This window comes from Rhamphochromis longiceps, linkage group LG17 (assembly GCF_057381845.1).
Source record: "Rhamphochromis longiceps isolate RC_006_pf linkage group LG17, R_longiceps_female_GT1.1, whole genome shotgun sequence".
Classification (NCBI taxonomy): domain Eukaryota; kingdom Metazoa; phylum Chordata; class Actinopteri; order Cichliformes; family Cichlidae; genus Rhamphochromis; species Rhamphochromis longiceps.
Genome location: NC_140573.1, coordinates 3,038,935 through 3,060,396, shown reverse-complemented (window position 1 = coordinate 3,060,396; position 21,462 = coordinate 3,038,935). Strand labels below are relative to the sequence as shown.

Sequence of the window (21,462 nt, the reverse complement as noted above, 5' to 3'; positions counted from 1 at the left end):
TATGTGTGACGTCTTCTGAGCTACTGTCTGCAGGAACTGCAGAACAATGTCAGCCGTGTGTGCATGAGGAAACATACAGCAAAAGAAAGAAAAAGTAATTATAATGACACAGATGAAAGAGTACAATATGGCTTTAATGAACAGTGAAACTAAAGAGATTACATCAAGAGAAATCATTAACAGAAACTGAAGTTTATCCATTTTTAATCTCACTGTGCAACACAGAGTTGACAAGGTGTTCCTCTATACGACTCTACAAGCACACAACCAGCAGAGTATGCACAGTTGTTATCTCGCATACAGGGAGTTCCACCAAACCTATGCAGCGCAGATGGATAAGGGGAAGATTTCAGCAACTTGAAGCATGAAAACATAAACTAAAGACACTCCTCCATCATGTTCGGTTAATCACATGATTTGCGTGACAGGGCACTCCTCAGGCTGATCCAGGAACAGCGTCTGAAACATGTGGTTGTAGAAGTCAGGGTGGTAGAGGCAGGCCCGGGCACAGTCTGGGCTGAAGTTCAACTCTAGGATCTGAGGTTGTATTATACGTTCACCTGAAGGATGAGAACACAGTAAATAAAGTTTTAGTCTGATAAGCTGATATGTGCAATGTCTTGTTACAAAACTACACCTGTTGTGCCGCCAACAGGTGTAGTTTTGTAAAAAGACTGTAAATGGGCCGAAATAGCCAAACACTTTCCAAAGACACTGTCTCATTAAGCTCTCTGAAGCTCACAGTAAACACATTTCTTGATGCCATATTTTAAGAAGACTGGATAAGCAGAAAATAACTGCAAAATATGGCATGTCTTTATCCTGTCGTCCTTCTCTCACCCCAACCGGTCGCAGCAGATGGCCCCGCCCCTCCCTGAGCCTGGTTCTGCTGGAGGTTTCTTCCTGTTGAAAGGGAGTTTTTCCTTCCCACTGTCACCAAAGTGCTGCTCATAGGGGGTCATGTGATTGTTGGGTTTTTCTCTGTATGTATCATTATAGGGTCTACCTTACAATACAAAGCGCCTTGAGGCGACTGCTGCTGTGATTTGGCGCTGTGTAAATAAAACTGAATTGAATTGAAGTCTAGATACAGACACTTTATTCTGGTTCAGATGCACCAAGGCACGATTACAAGGATTCAGACTCTGGGGTAGGGTCTGCATGTTTTGTTGTAAAAAAGGGGTTTTGAGTTTCTTTTCTTTAATCTGTACCCTTCTCCTGTCACTTTCATGAATCCTTGTTTTACTCTGAGCCTTTGTCTTCAAAAGACCTCGAGCTCAATAAGGCCTCTGAAATGTCGATAGATACTACAAGGGCTCATTTTGATTTAGTCGTGAAAGCGACCTCTTTTACATATTTACTACACAAATACAGACATTCACTCAATTCTAGCTGTGCATCAGGGAGAGTGTTAATCACATGGAAGAGTCTACCAAGCAGCTAAATCATTTAAGAGAGAAAAAACCTTGTATCAGAATTGGACAGCTAACGTCCTGTGTCACTGACATCCTGATTTCTTCACACGTGGAGCGAAGGATGGAAATGCCTCTCATGCAGCCTGACACCAGCCTGATCTGAACTTGTGACGGTGGTTCTGAGAGCCAGTTTGCTGCAAGAGATGCTGCTAAAATGCAACTTGCTTGTTAAGTATTTAAACTTATAACCCACTTTAACCTCTTTTCTACTGTCAGGGCTGCTGTACATGATGATCCTTTTTATCTTGCAATCTGTACTTGTACAGTGTGGATTTCCTCCGAGCTTTCCAGAAAGTTGAATGATGGTAAAACATGCTTTGCACAGCTTTTAAATGAGTCTGTGTGATTCTTTTCTGCCTGGGAATGCATAACGGGACAAATTTGCAACCTCTCCTCCGCCCTCTCAACCTTGATTGAAGCAGAATCTCAAAGTTACAGAATCTTGTGTTAATGAATTTGGGGAGACAAAATAAATGTAGAGAGATGCTCCCAAAGGTCACAGAAGAAAAAACATGAGCCAGGTCAAATGAAAAGAGAGCTTGCCTTTGAAACAAATGTGGTTAAGGTGCCATTCCTCTGAGGCTCAAACAAATGTTACTGGCTTTGATGATCAGTAGGATAAATGCTCACCATTTTGTCCTCTACTCCACTTTAGCATGAGGTCTACAGCATAGATGGCCCGGGATGAAGGATAGGGACAAATACCATATGGTGCCGGTCTAGAAGTGGCTGCCTCAAAGAGCTCCTTGAAAGCTTTAAATAACTCTCCCTGTAAAGAAAAATGGACAGAAACCCAGATTTGAGTACGATAACCATACTAGGATTAAGGCCTTAGAGATACTGTCACACGTGCTTCACAATCTGTGCAGATGCTGCTACCTAATCTGCAGATTCAACAGGTGGTGTGAGGGCTTTAGATACTCCTGGAAGAATCATAATTTGTGCTGACATGCCACTGATGACTGAAAACATCAGTGACCAGCTTGGTATCACTTCTTATAAACAAACCATTTCCCTAAACTCTCAGAAAGAGCATCCTAAACTGAAAAGCACTTAACATTTTCACTCACTTCCACTTCTTTCCATGGATGCTGTGGGTACTGCTTCTCAAACATTGGGATGAACTCATCATAGTGCACCTACGAAAGGGACCCATCCAAACTGTTATCACTAGACTTTGATGACGACAACAGCTATGGCAAGACATACAAATTAAAATAGAGAAGATACCTGCTTAAGCTCCACCCCCTCGGCATAGTTCATGACAGTGAAGTGCTTTTGGTAATCATCAAAATGGTCCAAGGAGAACGGTCTAGGCAGAAACACCGAAAGATCAGCACCAGCACGGCAAAGGGTCAAGGATGGAGGAGCAACAACAAACTGCCAGGTTTAACAACAAACAGGTTTAACTTCGTGAAGAGCCAATCGATGGATAAGAAACAAGACAATCTTTGAATATGAAAGAATAGACAGAAACATTATTTTGCTAGTTTTGGTTGGTTTGTAACTTCTATGTTAACTTTTGATATATTTAATTAAATTGTGCTGTTATTTTTTACATCAAATGGAACAAGAACAAACAAACTAATGAGTGCCACAAAAGCAGTGTGAGCCATCATCTGCCTTTTCCTGTCTGACTTCGCTTTGCTTAGTGTCCACAGATTATTAAGTATGGATGTAATCCATACTTAATAATCTGTGGACACTAAGCAAAGTCTGAGGAATCAGACTGTGCAGAGAAAGGTACCCTACAGGAAAGAACTCTTTCTGTATGTATGCATTTCTTACCTGTTGGCAAAGCGCAGCCAGAAGACATTATAGGCATAGAGACGCAGAGGCTGCACAGAACGCAACATCAACATGTAGCGAATGTCAAACTTCACCATTCCCACTTCCTCCCTGTTGAACAGGACTGGATCTTCGAGATACTTGCACACCACCTGGAACATGAAAACAACTGTGAGCTTTGTCTGTGAAGGTTCTCAGTCATCCAGGTCATGACAGGATAAAGGACACTCTTTCGAGGATGCCAATGTTCACATTTTGGACAGAGAGGACAGATGGTTTGAAAGAGGAGTGAAAGAAGCCATCTATGTCCACTGTGAGCGACCATCTTTGAACAGAGGCGGGGGTTTACGACACCAACTCTCTGCCATCTATAATCCAGTTTTGAGATCCCTCCCCAGACGCCTTAACGCCCACTCACATCCTGGGCCATCTGACCTCAGGAATTCACATGATAAGGTGGGGCCAGGTTTCACAATGAACTCACCCGAAACTCTGGCTGATTGGGACCCACGCCCAGTTTCCCACCTTGGCTCAGGCGATTAGAGGATCATCAGGGGGTCCTTTTGTCCCTCTGTGGGGGGTCACTCCCACTAGGTTTATATCTGGGACTCTCCACCATTTGACCTTAGAACTGAAGAAGCTTCTCGGATGAGAGGTGAAACGTCTTCAAGCAACTTAACCCTTGTGATGTCCTCCCGATTTGCATACAATGCGAGCCATCAGGGGTCAAAAGTGTCTCCACTTCATTTGACTGTTTTTTAAAGTATAAAGTATAAATTGTCAATCAATTCAGTGTTACACCTTAGTTTTACTTAAGACCAACACATTAACACAAAATTTACTCAACATTTTACATTTTAGGGCCACCAGACCTTCTTTACAAAAAATAAACCCTGTTTTTTAGCGAAAACAAATTGAGAAAATTAAATATTTAATTGTTTAGGTAATTTTGACTATCTGAATAACTAGAGAGTGCTGTATGTTGAACTTTAGTGAGAATTTTTTTTTGAACCATTTAAATTTTTTTAATGGCAGCAAATAATCACACTGGTGGTCCTCAGGGGTCAAAAGTGTCTCCACTTCATTTGACTGTTTTTTAAAGTATAAAGTATAAATTGTCAATCAATTCAGTGTTACACCTTAGTTTTACTTAAGACCAACACATTAACACATAATTTACCCAACATTTTACATTTTAGGGCTACCAGACCTTGTTTACAAAAAATACACCCTGTTTTTTAGCGAAAATAAAACAAGAAAATTAAATATTTAATTAAATTAAATATTTAAAAAAAAATTTTTTTAAAAAAATTCTCACTAAAGTTCAACATACAGAGTGCTGTATGTTGAACTTTAGTGAGAATTCTTTTTTTGAACCATTTATAAATTTTAAATGGCAGCACATAATCACACCTGTGGTCCTCAGGGCTCAAAAATGACCCCGTTTGCTTTGAAGCAACAAGTATAAAATATCATCCATCTCTGTGTTTCAAGGTTTTATTCAACTTTATTCCAACTCATTGCCTGACAGTTTTCTATATTTTGGCATGGTAGGAGGGCATGAGTCTGAGTGAAGGCAAACTTTCATGAGGACAAAGGCGTGTCCATATTTGACCCAAGTGCAGGAGGAAGCTCAGGTTTATTCCTCTGCACTGGTCCCATCATGGACAGCTTTCTTTCTGCAGTTGCAGGCCAAGGGGCATATACAGTAAACAAGCTGTTACAGGTGATTGTTTTCTTTTGGAAACCTGCAATGTTAGGGACAACTCGTGTCCTGACTGCAGGACAGACGGTTTGCCATCGCACACGAGCATGTTCCATGTACAGCTGGACCTGCATCACATGCTGCCCATGTTTTTGTCTCAAAGTTCCCTGGTTTACTTGTGTTGAAATCTCCCAATTCTTTGAATCTTTGGGCTGAAGGAAGGACAATACTCGGTGTATAAATGCTCAATCAACAATCATTTATTTCCATACAATTCAACAGTCAGAGCATTACAACGTCCGGACGGGAGAGATGCCTGCAGAGGTTCGACAGCATGTCTCAAAATGGTAGCAACTTTCACAGACTTTTATAGCTAGTCACAGCCCCCCTCTTTGTCATAAAAGCTGCATCTTCACATGTTTTTCTAATTCTTAGCGAGCCTGGCTCCTGACCTTGCCTCCCTGTCTTTCTGTGTAAAGCAGGAAGGGGGGTAAGGAATGTGGTTTTATCTCTTCTGCCCAGACACCTAGTCTCCCTCTTACAGCCTTCTTCACATGATTCAGCAATAAAACATCTCAAGAAAACAGTGTCAGACATTCACAGCTGATCAAGGATACAGAGTAATGCACACTTTGTCTAATGAACTACAAATGATTATGTTTCTTTTATTCAAGAGTATAATAGAGACTAAACTACATACATAGCACACCATTAGAACTAAAGGATAATATATGGCCTACAGCTGTTAAGCTAATTTACTACATTGACTACTGGTCATAAAACGGCATATGTTTAACTACTAGTATCAACACTTGGATGTTCTGTTGGAGGGGACAGAGTCCTCTGAAGGGGACTTGGTGCTCATACAGTCACATCAGTACCAGGATCTTACATCACAGCAGGAGGAACACCCACTTGTGTTTCAAGTCAAGTCAACACCAACACACATCATACACCTCAAATGGGAGCACGTTTGTGTCATGAACGACGATCATCTATTGTGTCTTTATCAAGAAATTATGTCCTTTTTGTGCTTCTATGATTAATCTTGTGTCAGCATGAAAACTTCTCTACCAGACTCAGGATGTCATAAACTGGCCGTAGCGACTCTACTGGATGCACGGCAGTAAGAATCAACACACCCACATATGCCTACAGCTGCATTCGGTCCATTTTTCTTCCTCTCTTGTTGTCCCTCCTTGTTCGTCATTGAGTTGGCTGTAGAGCAGGTCATCTGCTAATTGGATGGTTGTTGGTTCAATCTCTGTGTGCTCTAGTCTGGAGTTCTTACCAAGGTGTCCTTGGGCAAGTTACTGAACCCCAACTTGGTCTCTGATGCATCCATTGGCATGTGAACGTTAAAAAGCAGAATACAAGCAGAATACACTGTGTATAATGCTTTCAGTACTCGAGTAGAAAAGCCACTGAAGGAGTATGGGACCTGGCACATGTGCTTGGACTGTGGTAGATCATCTTTCTCTGAGGCACATGAGAGAGTCATGCATCGTCTGTCACTGGGAAGGTTAGAAGACCAGATCAGTGTTTCCTCACGTTACTGCAAATATTCCTCTGTCTCAGCTGATTCCTCTTTCCTGCTTGATTCTTTGTCTTCATCATAATTGAAATGGATGATGTGTAGTCCTCTGACACATCTTCTATTTCAGTTTCACATTCTGAAAATTCAAGAAACTTCAAGAAGCCCAGTCACTTTCTCTCCAAGCTCCTCAGACTACCATGTCCTGGATGCCTGAGAACCTACTTGAACATAGTTCAGATTCTTCATCACTTTTCTTCACTTCATAGCCTTCTTCCACTTCTGCAGGTGGCTGATGTGCTTTTTCAGAGAAAGGGTAGCATGTGCTCTAAATATTGACAATATTTTCTATATCTTCTAACCCTGGATCTTCCTGAACATTGATTCTCCCTCCTCATTATACTAGAGGACAATATGTGCTTTGTCCTACTGGTCATTGTTTTGCACAACATGGTAAAAAAAAGTATGCTCATCAAAGTATGCAAATCTCCAGTGCAATGGAGGCTTTTGAGGATACTTTCTGTGTATGTATTATTGTAGAGTCTACCTTACAATACGAAACACTTTGATGCGGCTGTTGTTGTGATTTGGCGCTGTATAAATAAAATTTCATTGAATATAGAGCACCTGCCTCCTCATTGTGCTGCCTGTTGTGGTTGTTATGACCAGTGCTTGACCCCACACATCAGTGATCCAAGATCAAAGATGTTTGAAAACAGTATGGTGTGAAAATACGGCTCTTTGCAACACTTTGTACTTTGGGGTCATTTTTGTCCACGAGGACCACCAACGTTATAAAATTCAATAAAAACCACATAAATAAATCAAATTACTTGAAACTTATTCCAATCATTCATAGTATAGTAATGAATAACTTCTGTTATTTTTGATAGCAAAAGATTTCTTTAGAGGACAAAAATGACCCGTGGACAACACAAGGGCTAAAGAAGTCCAGACGCTTTTCTTTGCAAGCTCCTTTGACAACTGTGAGCTTTACAGTCCTGACACCGTGTGAATCTTAAAGTCATGCAGCACGGAGTCTGCAACTCTGTATCCCTTTGAAGATTTCTGTGATGGAAATTTGTTTTACCTTAGCGTATCGATCCTGTGTTCTGATAACAGTAAATATAAATATATGAGTTACAGATAGAAAGGATAGCATCATATATGTCTTATGTGGTTAAATGGAGTGGTCCCTATACAGCACCTTTCTACCTGATCACTGTTTTCTGTGCTAATCTAACATTCACACTCTCGCACTCATACCCGATGGACGCGTCAGAGAGCAGCTTGGGGGTTAATCTTGCCCAGAGATATTTGGCATGCACCACGGGAGCAGATGGGATCAAATCAAACCTTATTAGCAGATGAACTGTTCTAGAATTACTGTATTATTTTTGTAAAGTAATGCAGTGTTATAAAATGAGAATATCTATTAGTTAATGAAGTTAACAATAGTAGTTAATAACAGCTAATCATGCATAATTCTGATGTGTGAATGTCATTGTGACTGGTTGTCTGTAACTCTGTGTTAGCCCTGCGACAGGCCAGCGACCTGTCCAGGGTGTAAGACTAGTTTATGGTCACTCTCATCACACTGCTCTTCTCGTTTCCTAATTAATTATCAAGTCTTCTACCCATCTTTCTTTGACCTCATCCACCACTGAGGTCAAGTGGAAGCGGTTTGGAAAGTGATACAGAAGGCCCTTTCTGAACACATACACATACATATACAGTGGGGCAAAAAAGTATTTAGTCAGCCACCGATTGTGCAAGTTCCCCCACTTAAAATGATGACAGAGGTCAGTAATTTGCACCAGAGGTACACTTCAACTGTGAGAGACAGAATGTGAAAAAAAAATCCATGAATCCACATGGTAGGATTTGTAAAGAATTTATTCGTAAATCAGGGTGGAAAATAAGTATTTGGTCACCTCAAACATGGAAAATCTCTGGCTCTCACAGACCTGTAACGTCTTCTGTAAGAAGCTTTTCTGTCCCCCACTCGTTACCTGTATGAATGGCACCTGTTTGAACTCATCATCTGTATAAAAGACACCTGTCCACAGCCTCAAACAGTCAGACTCCAAACTCCGCCATGGCCAAGACCAAAGAGCTTTCGAAGGACACCAGGAAAAGTATTGTAGACCTGCACCAGACTGGGACGAGTGAATCTACAATAGGCAAGCAGCTTGGTGTGAAAAAATCAACTGTGGGAGCAATCATCAGAAAATGGAAGACATACAAGACCACTGATGATCTCCCTCGATCTGGGGCTCCACGCAAGATCTCATCCCGTGGGGTCAAAATGATCATGAGAACGGTGAGCAAAGATCCCAGAACCACACGGGGGGACCTGGTGAATGACCTGCAGAGAGCTGGGACCAAAGTAACAAAGGTCACCATCAGTAACACACTACAACGGCAGGGAATCAAATCCCGCAGTGCCAGACGTGTTCCGCTGCTGAAGCCAGTGCATGTCCAGGCCCGTCTGAAGTTTGCCAGAGAGCACATGGATGATACAGCAGAGGATTGGGAGAATGTCATGTGGTCAGATGAAACCAAAGTAGAACTTTTTGGTATAAACTCAACTCGTCGTGTTTGGAGGAAGAAGAATACTGAGTTGCATCCCAAGAACACCATACCTACTGTGAAGCATGGGGGTGGAAACATCATGCTATGGGGCTGTTTTTCTGCCAAGGGGACAGGACGACTGATCCGTGTTAAGGACAGAATGAATGGGGCCATGTATCGTGAGATTTTGAGCCAAAACCTCCTTCCATCAGTGAGAACTTTGAAGATGAAACGAGGCTGGGTCTTCCAACATGACAATGATCCAAAACACACCGCCCGGGCAACAAAGGAGTGGCTCCGTAAGAAGCATTTGAAAGTCCTGGAGTGGCCTAGCCAGTCTCCAGACCTCAACCCCATAGAAAATCTGTGGCGGGAGTTGAAAGTCCGTGTTGCTCGGCGACAGCCCCAAAACATCACTGCTCTCGAGAAGATCTGCATGGAGGAATGGGCCAAAATACCAGCTACTGTGTGTGCAAACCTGGTAAAGACCTATAGTAAACGTTTGACCTCTGTTATTGCCAACAAAGGTTATGTTACAAAGTATTGAGTTGTATTTTTGTTATTGACCAAATACTTATTTTCCACCCTGATTTACGAATAAATTCTTTACAAATCCTACCATGTGGATTCATGGATTTTTCTTTCACATTCTGTCTCTCACAGTTGAAGTGTACCTCTGGTGCAAATTACTGACCTCTGTCATCATTTTAGGTGGGGGAACTTGCACAATCGGTGGCTGACTAAATACTTTTTTGCCCCACTGTATAAGTTTATATAAGTGTCATTCTTGGTTTCTGTGTATGTGTGCCATCACCTTTGGTGTACTCTCTCGCTGCCTGATTATGTAATCCAGGTTGTTGGTTATGTGTGTGTCTAGTCCACGAGCTAAATTCCAAGGCTTACAGATCCAGTGGTTATCTTCTCCCCTGAAAAATATAAGGCAACTTTTAATTATCCAGTTAATAATGATAATAACAATAATAAATACATAAAAGGAAACTTCAATTATTTCTTCATTGTAACACTGCCTGTTTATGGTCCACACTTGCATTCGTGGGTTGTTCCCTTTAAAATCTCTGCTGATGCCAAACAGCTTAAGCTGCTATTGACTTTTGCTTGCTGCTGTTTATTAAATTAATGATTGAAGTCTGAAGAAAGAAGAAATATAAAGTTTATTATTTTACAATTCAATTCCATTTTATTTATATAGCACCAAATCACAACAGCAGTCGCCTCAAGGCGCTTTACATTGTAAAGACCTTAAAACATTAATAAACATGTGGAAGAACCATACCAAGCCACAGACTGGATCTCTCCTGTTCACCAGGACGGTCACACACTGTTGTGGGATCCCACCCTTCAATCTGCATTTGTCACAACATGCCCAAGCAGACCCTGTAAGTGTTTAATGGGACGGAGGTCGGGACTGCAGGCAGGCCCTTCCATCCTCTAATCTCTGATAAAGATGACAACACAGGGTGGGGTTTAAGTTCAGTCCCAGACTGTGGCAGTAGGTCGATATCTCACCATCACACTGCCTCTACCAGAAGCTGTTACAGTATAGCCTGGATTATACTTGGTTGCTGGTGACCCACATGTACAGCTTCCAGTTCCCTTCTTTCAGCACTTCTCAAGCTTCTCGTGCTCCTTTTTCCTGATATTGCTGCCATTTGATAACAACTACGACCGTCTTCCTCTGCTTGTCCAGCATCACTATGTTAGCCATCACCACTTTGTCTGTATCTGGAAGTCCCACAGGATCTTAGCTCGGTCATTCTCAAGCACCCTAGGGGAGCGTGTCCCTTTTTGACCTCAGGACTTCCAGGCCATACTCAGCACAGATGTTTCTGTATACTATTCAGGGTGTCTGTGTGAAACACTGCGGTTAAGTTCTTCCTTCCTTTTATTATTCGTCATAAAAACTAGAGATGACTAGAAACAAACAAAATCAGAATCCCAACCTTTGTTGCTGGTAATGCTTGATGAACTGTGGCAGCTCTGTCTGTAGGTTGAAGGTCTGCGGTAACCAGTCGGGTCCTGGGCTGCCTTTCACCCTGCGAGCCACAGCAGCCAGGCAGTCCTTCACCGTGATGATGCTCTCACAGGGAAACTGGTTCAGCAACACATGAGGCCGCTCCACACTGAGTTTGCTGCCAAATCAAAACATGATACTTAACCTTTCAGACAGTCCAACAGCAACCTCACCTAACGCTGGTTCATAGCTGCTTTATCAAGTGTCAACATAACTTTGCTGATAGACTTAGAATAATCCCAGACTTCTTTTAACTTTCTGGTATTTATGAACTTAAATACCTCCCCAGCATGAAAACAGGTCACTTTTTAAAATTGTGTTGGAATCAATTAAAGCTGAGATTAGGATGTTTATGCAACAATGTAGCGCAGCCTAGCAACAAACATACAGAGTTTATTATTAATTATTTACTTATTAAGTCACACAAAAAAACATGTTCTTGGCATTCACACACAATAAAGCCTGTTTTCATAATTCCTGCCTGACAGTTGGTCAAGATCAGTGTTAGCTTTGAAATAAAGTCTAATAAAGTCTTTCTATTAGTCACTCAACACACACACACACCAACAGAATACACAAACTGTGAGTTAACATATAATAATATTATAACACAGCCAGGATCATACCTTTTGGACAACTGATCTCTATTATTGTTGGATCTTTACATTACAATATTAAGCACCTTAGGGCGCTATATAAATAAATCTGTTCACCACAAACATGAATCAAACAATCAAAATGTGACTGATGTGCAGACTTTCAGTGTTATTTTGAAGAGTTTAACAAACGTTCAGGTGTTTAGCCGTTTTTACACACAGTCATATTCGTTTTCAGAAGCTCAAAAATAAGTTGGCAAACTAAAATAACTTCAAACTGAAAAATATCTAAAATGCTTGAATGAAAACCCTTTGCAACGTGACCCATGGACATCACCAGTGTTGGGAAGGTTATTTTTAAAATGTATCCCACTACAGATTACAGATTACATGGCCCAACATTTATTTTGTAAGGTATTCCATTACGTTACTCAATGAGAGTAACGTATTCTGAATACTTTGGATTACTTAATATATTGTCATGCTACATGAATGTACTATTGCTGTGTGATTTATTACTATTAAAGAAGGTTACTCGCCAACCAGTACCAACTGTGATGGTTTTGTGTTCACTGAATACAACCTACTGACACAATGATCAGAAAAGCACTATACTTAGTGCATAAGAATTATGCACAATTCACTGAATTCTGTAGCCTAGTGTATAAGGCCCCAAGGACCTGTGTGCTGTGACTCTGCAGAAATAGGTGTTTCCTGGTTTCCTTGAGCACATGTTTTTTTAATCCAACAGCTACCATGTATGAAACAGTCACTTATGAAGAAATCATGTCTGTCTAGCTCCATAATGTCACCGAGTTATGAATGCAGCTTCGCTTGCTCACCTGTAGTCTTTGATGTGATTATAGCGCCAAATGATATCTGCCTCGTCCTCATCCTCTATCAGCTGGAACCGAGGGTGGCTAAGGTTGTTTGTTACTTGTGACATTTCAGAGTAAACCCTGGAAACAAATGAACAAAACAATAACAAAAAACTCTTTTTGTTGAGCTTTTTAATTAGCACTTAAAGTGGACATGAAACTCTTTATCTATAAACTGAGCGCTGCTCTCAAAAACAGACTGTCTGTGACGCTGGATTTAAGAAATTAGGGCTTAAAGTTTGAAAACATGTTTAGCGCCATCTTGTGTCAGTATATTATGTGACATCATGGGTTGGTTGGTTGCGATCAGTAGACTTGCATTAGTTTATGTTAGGTAATTGGTAACAAACCCAATAACTCAGGGAAAGCGAAGGGACGTAAACTAAAAATCAGTCTCTGGTGGCTCTTCGTTGTTTGGTTAGCTATACTGAAACGGGAAAATACACCTGCTAGCTGTAATGTTTGGATTTGTAAAGCACTTTGTAAATGAAGACTGTATGAAGGAAAGCCTGTTTGAGTCAGATGTCTGCGGAGTCAAAAACAGATTTTTCCTTGTATGTAGCGAGTGGCACAATCAGCTAACACGATTATATGTATTTTATGCAATAAAGGAATGTCTGTTCTCATCCAGACAGTTTACAACCTAACAGCTTAATACAGAGCTTCCCAAAGTGTGGGGCCGCCGCCTAGGGGGGGCGCAGGGCCATTGCAGGGGGCGGGCGCCGTATGAAAAGGGAAAAAAAACGCTTGGACACTGCTAGCACGCACTGGGCTGTTCAAATCACGGACGAACAGGATCCCACATTCTTGATTTTTAGTTCACAAACACTTGTTGTAATGACTAACTGCTCCTGACATTTTGGAGATGTTAGCTCTTTATACAGTAAAGTTACAGCTGGATACAAATAACATCAGGCTGATCCTGCCACGATTTGTTCCCCTGTCTAAATCACGGACGAACAGGATCCTACAGCTGTTTATGTTTTTGAACCCATTTTGCACAGAGAGGCGATTTTGAAAAAAGTATTGACAGCAATGTTGAATATTATTACACAGGAAAAAACAACTACACGTAAAATAATGGCACCGTGACGCCTCTGCCTTTGTAAATAGACAGTAACTGTTTGTGTATGTAAGCGTGTAAAGCCTCCAGACAGTCAGATTAACAGGATTTTGTCTCTATCTGCCATTCTGCAGTTCATCTCATGTAAACAATAACGTGGCCACAGCGTGATGTGGAAAAAGGCAAATATTTTATCGTCCACACTAAATGCAAAAAAGGAGTTTTAAAAAATCTCCATTCATGGTTTGGGAACCACTGGGTTATTACATGTGCATCACAACACAAACACAAACTGTTCTTCTTACCGAAGCACGAACCCTGTCACTATGTCCGCAGCAAAAATAGACTGATGTGTTCGATGGAGAGACGAAAAACCAAGAAGCTGTTTTTGGTTAACAGTCTGGTTTAAAATATAACATCCAGTCAGTCTCATTGTATACTCTTGTATATGTTTAATCGGCTTCATCTGATATATACGATCTCAAAGAGATTGATCTCTTCCAGCTTATCTTTACCCACAAGTGGAGGAAAAGGATTAAACATCCAGCCTTTTTATGGGGACGGTGACACAGAGCGCTAAAGTAGAGTTTACTTAGCAGTGACTTTGCTAATAGTTCAACATATTTAATTCTAATTCAAAGTATAATCAAGACCAGATCTAATCACCAGGATGAGTAAGAAAATCATGTTTGAGTAATGAACGCCTGACTTTTTCACCCAGATTCCCGAAGCATTCTGCTGTGCTCTCATTCATTCTGTGTGTGTGTGTGTGTGTGTGTGTGTGTGTGTGTGTGTGTGTGTGTGTGTGTGTGTGTGTGTGTGTGTGTGTGTGAGAAAGGCACCAGAGTCCAATGTGACTGTGATTTTGAATAACAGAAGTGATGCTGTGACTGACAAACACAGCGTCATAAAGGGAAAAAGCAGGTTCAGTTCACATGAGACTGAGCTAATGAGAACTCATGTTGATGTAAAGCAGCATATAAACTGAATGAGACATGATGAAGAGCGACAGCATATATGAAGCGATTTGCTGTATAAAACCCTGAGCAGAAGTTATTTTGAGTTTCTTTAAATTCAGAAAAGTTTTTCTAGCTGTAGACGTAGCATGAAACAATGAATCCTGTACATGCACCTTAGATTTCAGTTGAGCACCAACTATGTATTCAGATACATTCCACCACACACTGAAATCTGGCCTCTATGTTGGTAGAGATTAAAATATTATCTATAGTCAGACAAACACTACACGGAGATCATCTCGACCTGCAAATTCCCAACAAAGTAAATGTGTTATCTTTAGTGAGGGAGAGAGTGGAGGCAGGCAGCGACCTTCCTGACACACATGAACAGGCGTGAACAAGCAACGTCTGAAGCTGTGGACCAGCTCAGTATTTCTCCTTCATATTCAGATATCCACTTTCTCTGTGTCACATTATCATTATTATATTATCCAAATACAGAAGTCTGCAGCAAGTCAGTGCCCAACTCAGAAAGGCCCTACAGGTAAATATAATAAAAAAGATTTCTGTAACAGTGACAAACTTACTTGTAGACTTTGTCCTTCGGAACAGTGTAAGGCTGTATTTCCACGGGAAGCTGCTCCTTGTTTTCCCGAGCAATGTTCTGCAGACACAGAGACGACCCAACAATTAGGCTTCAGTTCAGCTCAGATATTGACTGTGGATACATCACATACAGTGGTGGGAAAAAGTGTTCCTGACTTCATATGTTTGTCAAACTTAAACGTTTCAGATCATCAAACAAATTTAAATCCAGGACAAAGATTTCACCTCCTTTAAAAATGCAGTTTTAAATGTTTCTTATTAAGGGGAAACCAGCTGGGCCCACTCATCTTTGCAGGATTGTTGTAATTCAGCCACACTGGAGGGTTTTTCAGGTCATGCCACAGCATCTCAAGATTCAAGATTCAAGAACTTTATTGTCAATACAACAATATACACAGTATACAGCGTTTCACCCCGAGTCCCCCTGGTGCATTTATATGAGTATAAATAATATATCTCCAAGAGATATAAAACTAGGATTTACACATAAATAATAACTTGCTAAATTTGGGTCAAATTAAGTGATAAAAAGGTACTATTACTAACTTTATCTATGTAATAAACACAGACAGGACAGAGACAATATGGAGTGGATTGTGCAGCAGGTACTGAATACAAGGTTGAAGTTATGAGTCAGGATATTTTAGACGAGAACGGACGAAGACGTGCAAGAGACAAAATGTGCAAATATATTTGAGATGTGTTCAGTAACTATGTGACTGAGTGTGCAAATAAGCAGATTGTTCCCAGGTCCGGTTTGTAGTGCATTTGTGGAAGTTTGTGTTGTGTTTGAGTCTTTTGGTGAGTACTGTAAGGTGTTTGTGTTTATCAGTCTGGTGGTAGTGAGTTGAGGGCTCTGACTGCTTGGGGGAAAAGCTCTTGCAGTGTCTGGTCGTTACAGTTTTGATGCTGCGAAAACTTCTGCCAGATGGGAGGAGGGAGAACGGTGCATCGAGGTCACAAAGAGCTGGCCGGATATTCTCCTTCAGGATGTTTTGGTAGACGGCAGAATTCATGGTTCCATTTACCACAGCAAGTGCTGCAGGTTCTCAGGCAGCCACACAGACCATCACACTACCACCACCATATTTTACTGTTAGGAAGATGTTCTGGTTCTACTTAAGTGTCTTCTTAATTCAACAGGTCTGCCAGTAATCAGGCCTGGGTGTATTTAATCAAACTGAACTCACCTTTCAAAAACACGTGGTTAATCACAGTTGGATCATAATTTAGGAAATGAGGAAGGGGTGACTGGACTGTGCCTTAGGTACCGAATGAAAATACTTTGTCGTATTTAAATCTCCTATTAGTGAAACTTATTTAACATTATTTACTACTTTGTGAACTGTTTGACTTTTTTTTTTATCAAGAATCCAAAAGACTGAATCTGAGTTTGAGATGAGAATAAAGTTTAATAGAATTCTTGAGGCTGATAAATTTATGTGGTACTCCTCACCTCAAAGAATGAGTCCGGGGGCTCAGCTGTGACGCTGCTGACCTCTTCTAGATCACTAGGTATCCATGGTAACAGGCGGCACTGCCGCACCAGAGGGTCTGGCTCTCCATATGTATAGTCACGGGTAACTTCATCTGTGGATAATAATGTAATAAAACATTATGTCATCCAATCATGTTGCATGTTTTAACAGGGAAACTCTATTTCAGGTATCTTGTATCCAAAGACAACCAGATGTATTCATTTTCTGAATTGTGACATGGTGATCGCTCCGTGTATGCTGTGTGCGCTTTCACCTCCTTCGTGCAGGTCCTGCAGAGGCCAGAGCACGGTGTAGGCTAACTGGCCCTGCACGTAGAAGAAAGGAGCCATGCTGCAGGTCGGTTGATCAGAGTGCCGCACCTGAGAGCCAAACTCATCCATGACGTACCACACGGGAACCTTGTCCTCTGGGGACTGCACAGGAAAACACGGGAGGAAGTGAGGCAGAGGAGGGTCAGGTTCTGGCTTTCGGGTCATTATTATCACAAACTCCCTTTTGTTCAAAGTGTGCGCAGCCCTCGTAAGGACAAGCGTTCAGCAGGTTTGTGTTACACATTAGCTGCTTTATACTGAAATAAGTTTCACATCATGGTTCCTATAGTAGCTCCACAATCATCTAATATACAGTATTAGGAGAATCATGTGTAGTACATATCTAAGTGATAAGAGCAGTGTTTTCTCACACACCCCCTGAGAGAGCTGATAAGTCTGGTTGTACTTCCACATGCGCTCCATCACCAGCTCCACCGTGTCAGGGTCGGGGACCTCACCATGGAAGTCCAGCCCCATAAGGGCCGCCATTCTGGGCAACAGGCCTGGGATCTGTTCCAGCTGCTGCCGGGCATGATCCACGCGGTACGTCCACGCGTGATCCACCAGGAAAACGCTGCAGGAATATGGAGACAATCTCACGCTAGATGTTCGTTTGGAAAATTACCTTTAAAGAGCTTTAAAATGCTGACGATTAATAAAATCTTAAAAATCTCTTTATTCACATAAAGAAAGCGCTGATGGAAAGTAGCCGCAGGAAATTTGCCCAGAAACGATGCAGTTAAATATTTCTGTGGCGGTGTAATATGACTAAGCTGCAGCTGCTCTCCCCCTGGATTCCTTCAAGCTGACACCCTGACCTGCAGGGCACTTTTATTAATCATTTGTAGTCTATGAAATATTACTGGATGAACCTTTAACCTTGTCACTAAAGCAATAGTTCATTTTAGCTCGGAAAATGAAATGTAGTTACAACCAAGGGTTAAAGGGATTTCCATGGTTTTCTTAAGAATTCCAGTTGTTAACGATGTTCTCTTCTCACTATTTTGTTATAATGTTAATGAATTTAAGGTTTTCTGTGTCATTTTGTTTATATAAATATAAAACAGTAAAGGACAGGGTCAGGATTTCAATGTTCACAGCAATAACACAACAAACAACTATCCAGTTATTCTTGTTCACCATGAGGTAAGACAACTGATTAAGTTCAGCTATTCTGAACATCACCCCATCCACTTCCTCTAACTACCTGTTCAAGGATTAACAGTTTGGAAATATGAAGCAAAACAGTACTCAGCTCATATAAATATACCAGATACCTGGACTTTGGCACAGCTTTGGAGGAGCAGAATCAAAGCATCTCAAAATATCAAATATGAAAAAGTATGATGTAACATCCAAGAGGAGAGGAAAAGCAATTTTCTGTTAAATAATTTATCTTTTACTTTGTTGATTTGTTAGTTGGAGGCTGGAGATCATCATAGCTATGTCCTTATCACGGGCACGGCTATTATAGTTAACAAAAACTGAGCTAAAAAGTGAAACAAAATGTAAAAAAGTTTTAGTTTGAAATCAAATAAAAAAAAAAATACTGTTTTTGTTTATACACCACATCATTAGTTAATCATTCGTTATTATTGTCTGGTCCTCTTGCTCAATTGTCCCCTCCCATCAGACCAATTGGTCGCAGCAGATGGCCCCGCCCCTCCTTGAGCCGGGTCCTGCTGGAGGCTTCTTCCGGTTAAAAAGGAGTTTTTCCTTCCCGCTATTCCCAAAGGGTTTCTCAGGTTTTCTCTGTACTATTGGAGGGTCTTTAACTTTTAATATAAAAGGCCTGTATTTAAACACATTATATAAATACAACTAGAGTGCAGCCCGCACCTTTGACGTGCAGTCTGCAGTCGTATATAGTGACATAAATAAGACATTTAAACACTTAAATGTTAAGGTCGTAGCATTCCTTTCCTCTCCAAGGAGCACAAAGACAAACATGCAATCAGTGGAAGAAGAGTTATCGTTTGGCGCCCTCACCTGGTCGGCTCCGAGGCTTGCAGACCACTCTCCCGGGTTACAACCACTTTACATCTGATCTCATCTCCAGGATTGTCCTTCTTCTTCTCCTCTCCGTTTTCTTCATCTCCCTCCCTCTCATCTTCATCTTCTTGTTGGAACTGCATTATTCCGAAAACTTCCCCGGCATCATAAATCTACGGAAACAGACATGGCATGAAGGGGCCTGCTGGGAGAATGTCTTTTAATGTGTGCACGCCAAGGTGCTGCATCTCAGCGTGTATGAAATGTCAGCAGCAGCTTTTTCTGCAACAGTAAACAAACAGTTATTAGGACTGAACATGTGTTTCAGTGCTTCGTGATGTCAGAGCACACCTCGCTGGTGATCTTGTGGTGCAGGCTCCTCCAGTAGACCGGAGGGATAGCTGAAGCCTGGAGCGCTGCGCTGTGGAGAGCCACGAACACTCGGAACTCCTCGTCCTCCGCGCCATTCGGAACCGTGGGGTTTGTTGACATTACTGCACTGGAAGTGTATCTCACGTGGAGACGGCGTTAGTAAACCCGGAAGAAGGAGGAGTTTAACAGCTACACAGCTATGCATTGTGGGAGAGTTTTTCGACTATCTGAACTAAAACATACTTCACAAATTAAAAACCCATTAGGTCACTTTTAGAAAAAAGTAACTGGGTTAAAACGCAAAGTCTCACATGTCAGAACAAAAATAAATATGGTCTTTAAATTAAGTAAATACAACCTGAGATGGACAACAACATAATACATGTTGGTGTGTCATGTTAGTCATTATTTATTTAACAAAATGCAGAAGCAGAGTGTGAAAGACCGAGTCCAGCCCCTGGTTGTTTCTGTCATTTCGCTTTTCAGACTGTCTCTGCATGTTGGCTTAGCTGCTGTTCTATGATAGTGACTGTGTAAAATGTCATGATTATCTGAGGCTATATTTGAATAAGACCTGCTGAGGACCAGATGACTTCATTTACATCCCGATATGTAAAACCTTAGGGAGGTGTTATATGTCCTTAGTACCATGACTGTAAATGCTTACTGACACGGACAAAAATCACAGTTCGTGCCCATTAACACAAACACACTGACTGTTTGTTTTGCCCTAAGGCCCGGCTGTTATACATCTGTCTGTAGCTTCTGTTTTTATCAGCAGCGCTAAGTGGCAGAAGCTCAGGCTGGTACAGATGCTTTATATCGAATTTGGTTCAGTTTAAGTTTAATCAAACTTTTGGATAGCTAACCCTAACTAACCTAGACAAACACAACTAGTATCTGCTGGCTGGCTGTCATGAGGGGACCTCGACAGCAGACCTAATCACTGAAGTTGTGGACACATATATGTGACAGACACAGAGGTATCAGAGTACCTGTAGCGTGTCTGAAATGATCTGAGATGTTTGTTTCTCATTTGGCAAATACAGAATTTCTGTGTCACATTAAAACTTCTGTGTTCTTCTCTCTTTGTTGTCAGGTACAGGATAGATGGACAGTTTTGTCTAGCTGCAAACATCCCGCTGCAGCGCGACACCAACACACTTCATGAAATCCTCAGAGAAAGAAGCTATGAAGAAAAAGTGAGGACAGTCATTGAGGAAAGAAACTCTGAGAACAGTAAAGTTTATGTAGGCAACAACCTGGTTATAGCCAGGGTTTTAAAACCTAAACACGCAGAATATCAAGTTCTTCAAAAACTAGAACAATTGAGCCAAAACAGCGCTGGAAACTTCCTGCTCCTCTACTCTTATCTCTCCCCGTGTAGCACGTGTACAGACATATATGATAGCAATAACATCCTTAAACAGACTGACATGTACATTCACAAATGGGCAGACAGTGCCTTTGTGTTTACAAAAGTTTATGACAAATCAAATTCTGAAACTCAGTCTGAAGTTGATGTCAGCACACACACAACCATAGACAGAGGGAGTTGACAGAGTCACTTCTCGAGCTCGCGTGGTCAATGGGCAGCCTCAGCCTCGCTGTGATAAAACGAGTAATTCTGAGTTAGTGTCACAGCTGCTATACAGATGGCAGCTATTCTGAGTTTTGTATTAATAATAATAACAGGCAGGAAACCATAGACGGGAAAGGAGACAGAGTGAGAGCAGCAGAGTAGAAAGAAGATGGGGAAACAGGAGCAGCAGTGGGAGCAGGCCCAACAGAAAAAACATGGGTGGAGGCAGCAGCAGCAAGCGGAACATGTACAGGAGTCAGAGTGAGAGCAGCAGCAGAAACAGTAAAAAACACAAAGGTGGAGGCAGGAGCAGCAGGAAGAGAAGCAAACATAGTAGCAAGAGAAGGAGCAGAGGAGGAAGTACATGAGGAAGCAGGGGGAGGAGCAGCAGTAAAAACAGAGGTGGAGGCTGCAGGAGGAGCAGTAGCAGTAAAGGTTAGAGGAGTTAAAAACAAACCATCATCCCTGGAGACAAACTTCCTTCACACTTTTAAAT

At 41.4% G+C, this 21,462-nt stretch overlaps 1 protein-coding gene across 1 annotated transcript; it reads right to left on the bottom strand.

Annotated features, from left to right (window-relative positions):
• Positions 1 to 115: 115 nt before the first annotated feature.
• On the bottom strand, positions 116 to 19,569 carry ttll12 (tubulin tyrosine ligase-like family, member 12). Its single transcript, XM_085385717.1, has 14 exons — positions 19,364 to 19,569; positions 19,010 to 19,185; positions 17,396 to 17,594; positions 16,963 to 17,122; positions 16,667 to 16,800; positions 15,192 to 15,268; positions 12,547 to 12,663; positions 11,038 to 11,226; positions 9,891 to 10,002; positions 3,264 to 3,415; positions 2,706 to 2,787; positions 2,546 to 2,614; positions 2,106 to 2,244; positions 116 to 560 (listed from the first exon to the last, which is right to left on the bottom strand). Exons 1-14 carry the CDS (start codon positions 19,502 to 19,504, stop codon positions 409 to 411), a joined length of 1,899 nt encoding a protein of 632 aa, XP_085241843.1. The 5' UTR covers positions 19,505 to 19,569; the 3' UTR covers positions 116 to 408.
• Between the last annotated feature and the right edge of the window lie 1,893 nt (positions 19,570 to 21,462).

Coding starts and splice junctions, on each gene's coding strand:
- ttll12 (XM_085385717.1), bottom strand. CDS start 19,504: ATGTCAACAAACCCCACGGTTCCGAATGGCGCGGAGGACGAGGAGTTC. Junction 16,801..16,962: donor GCAGGACCTGCACGAAGGAG/GTGAAAGCGCAC, acceptor TATTATCCACAG/ATGAAGTTACCCGTGACTAT. Junction 2,788..3,263: donor TGGCTGCGCTTTGCCAACAG/GTAAGAAATGCA, acceptor GTTTCTGCCTAG/ACCGTTCTCCTTGGACCATT.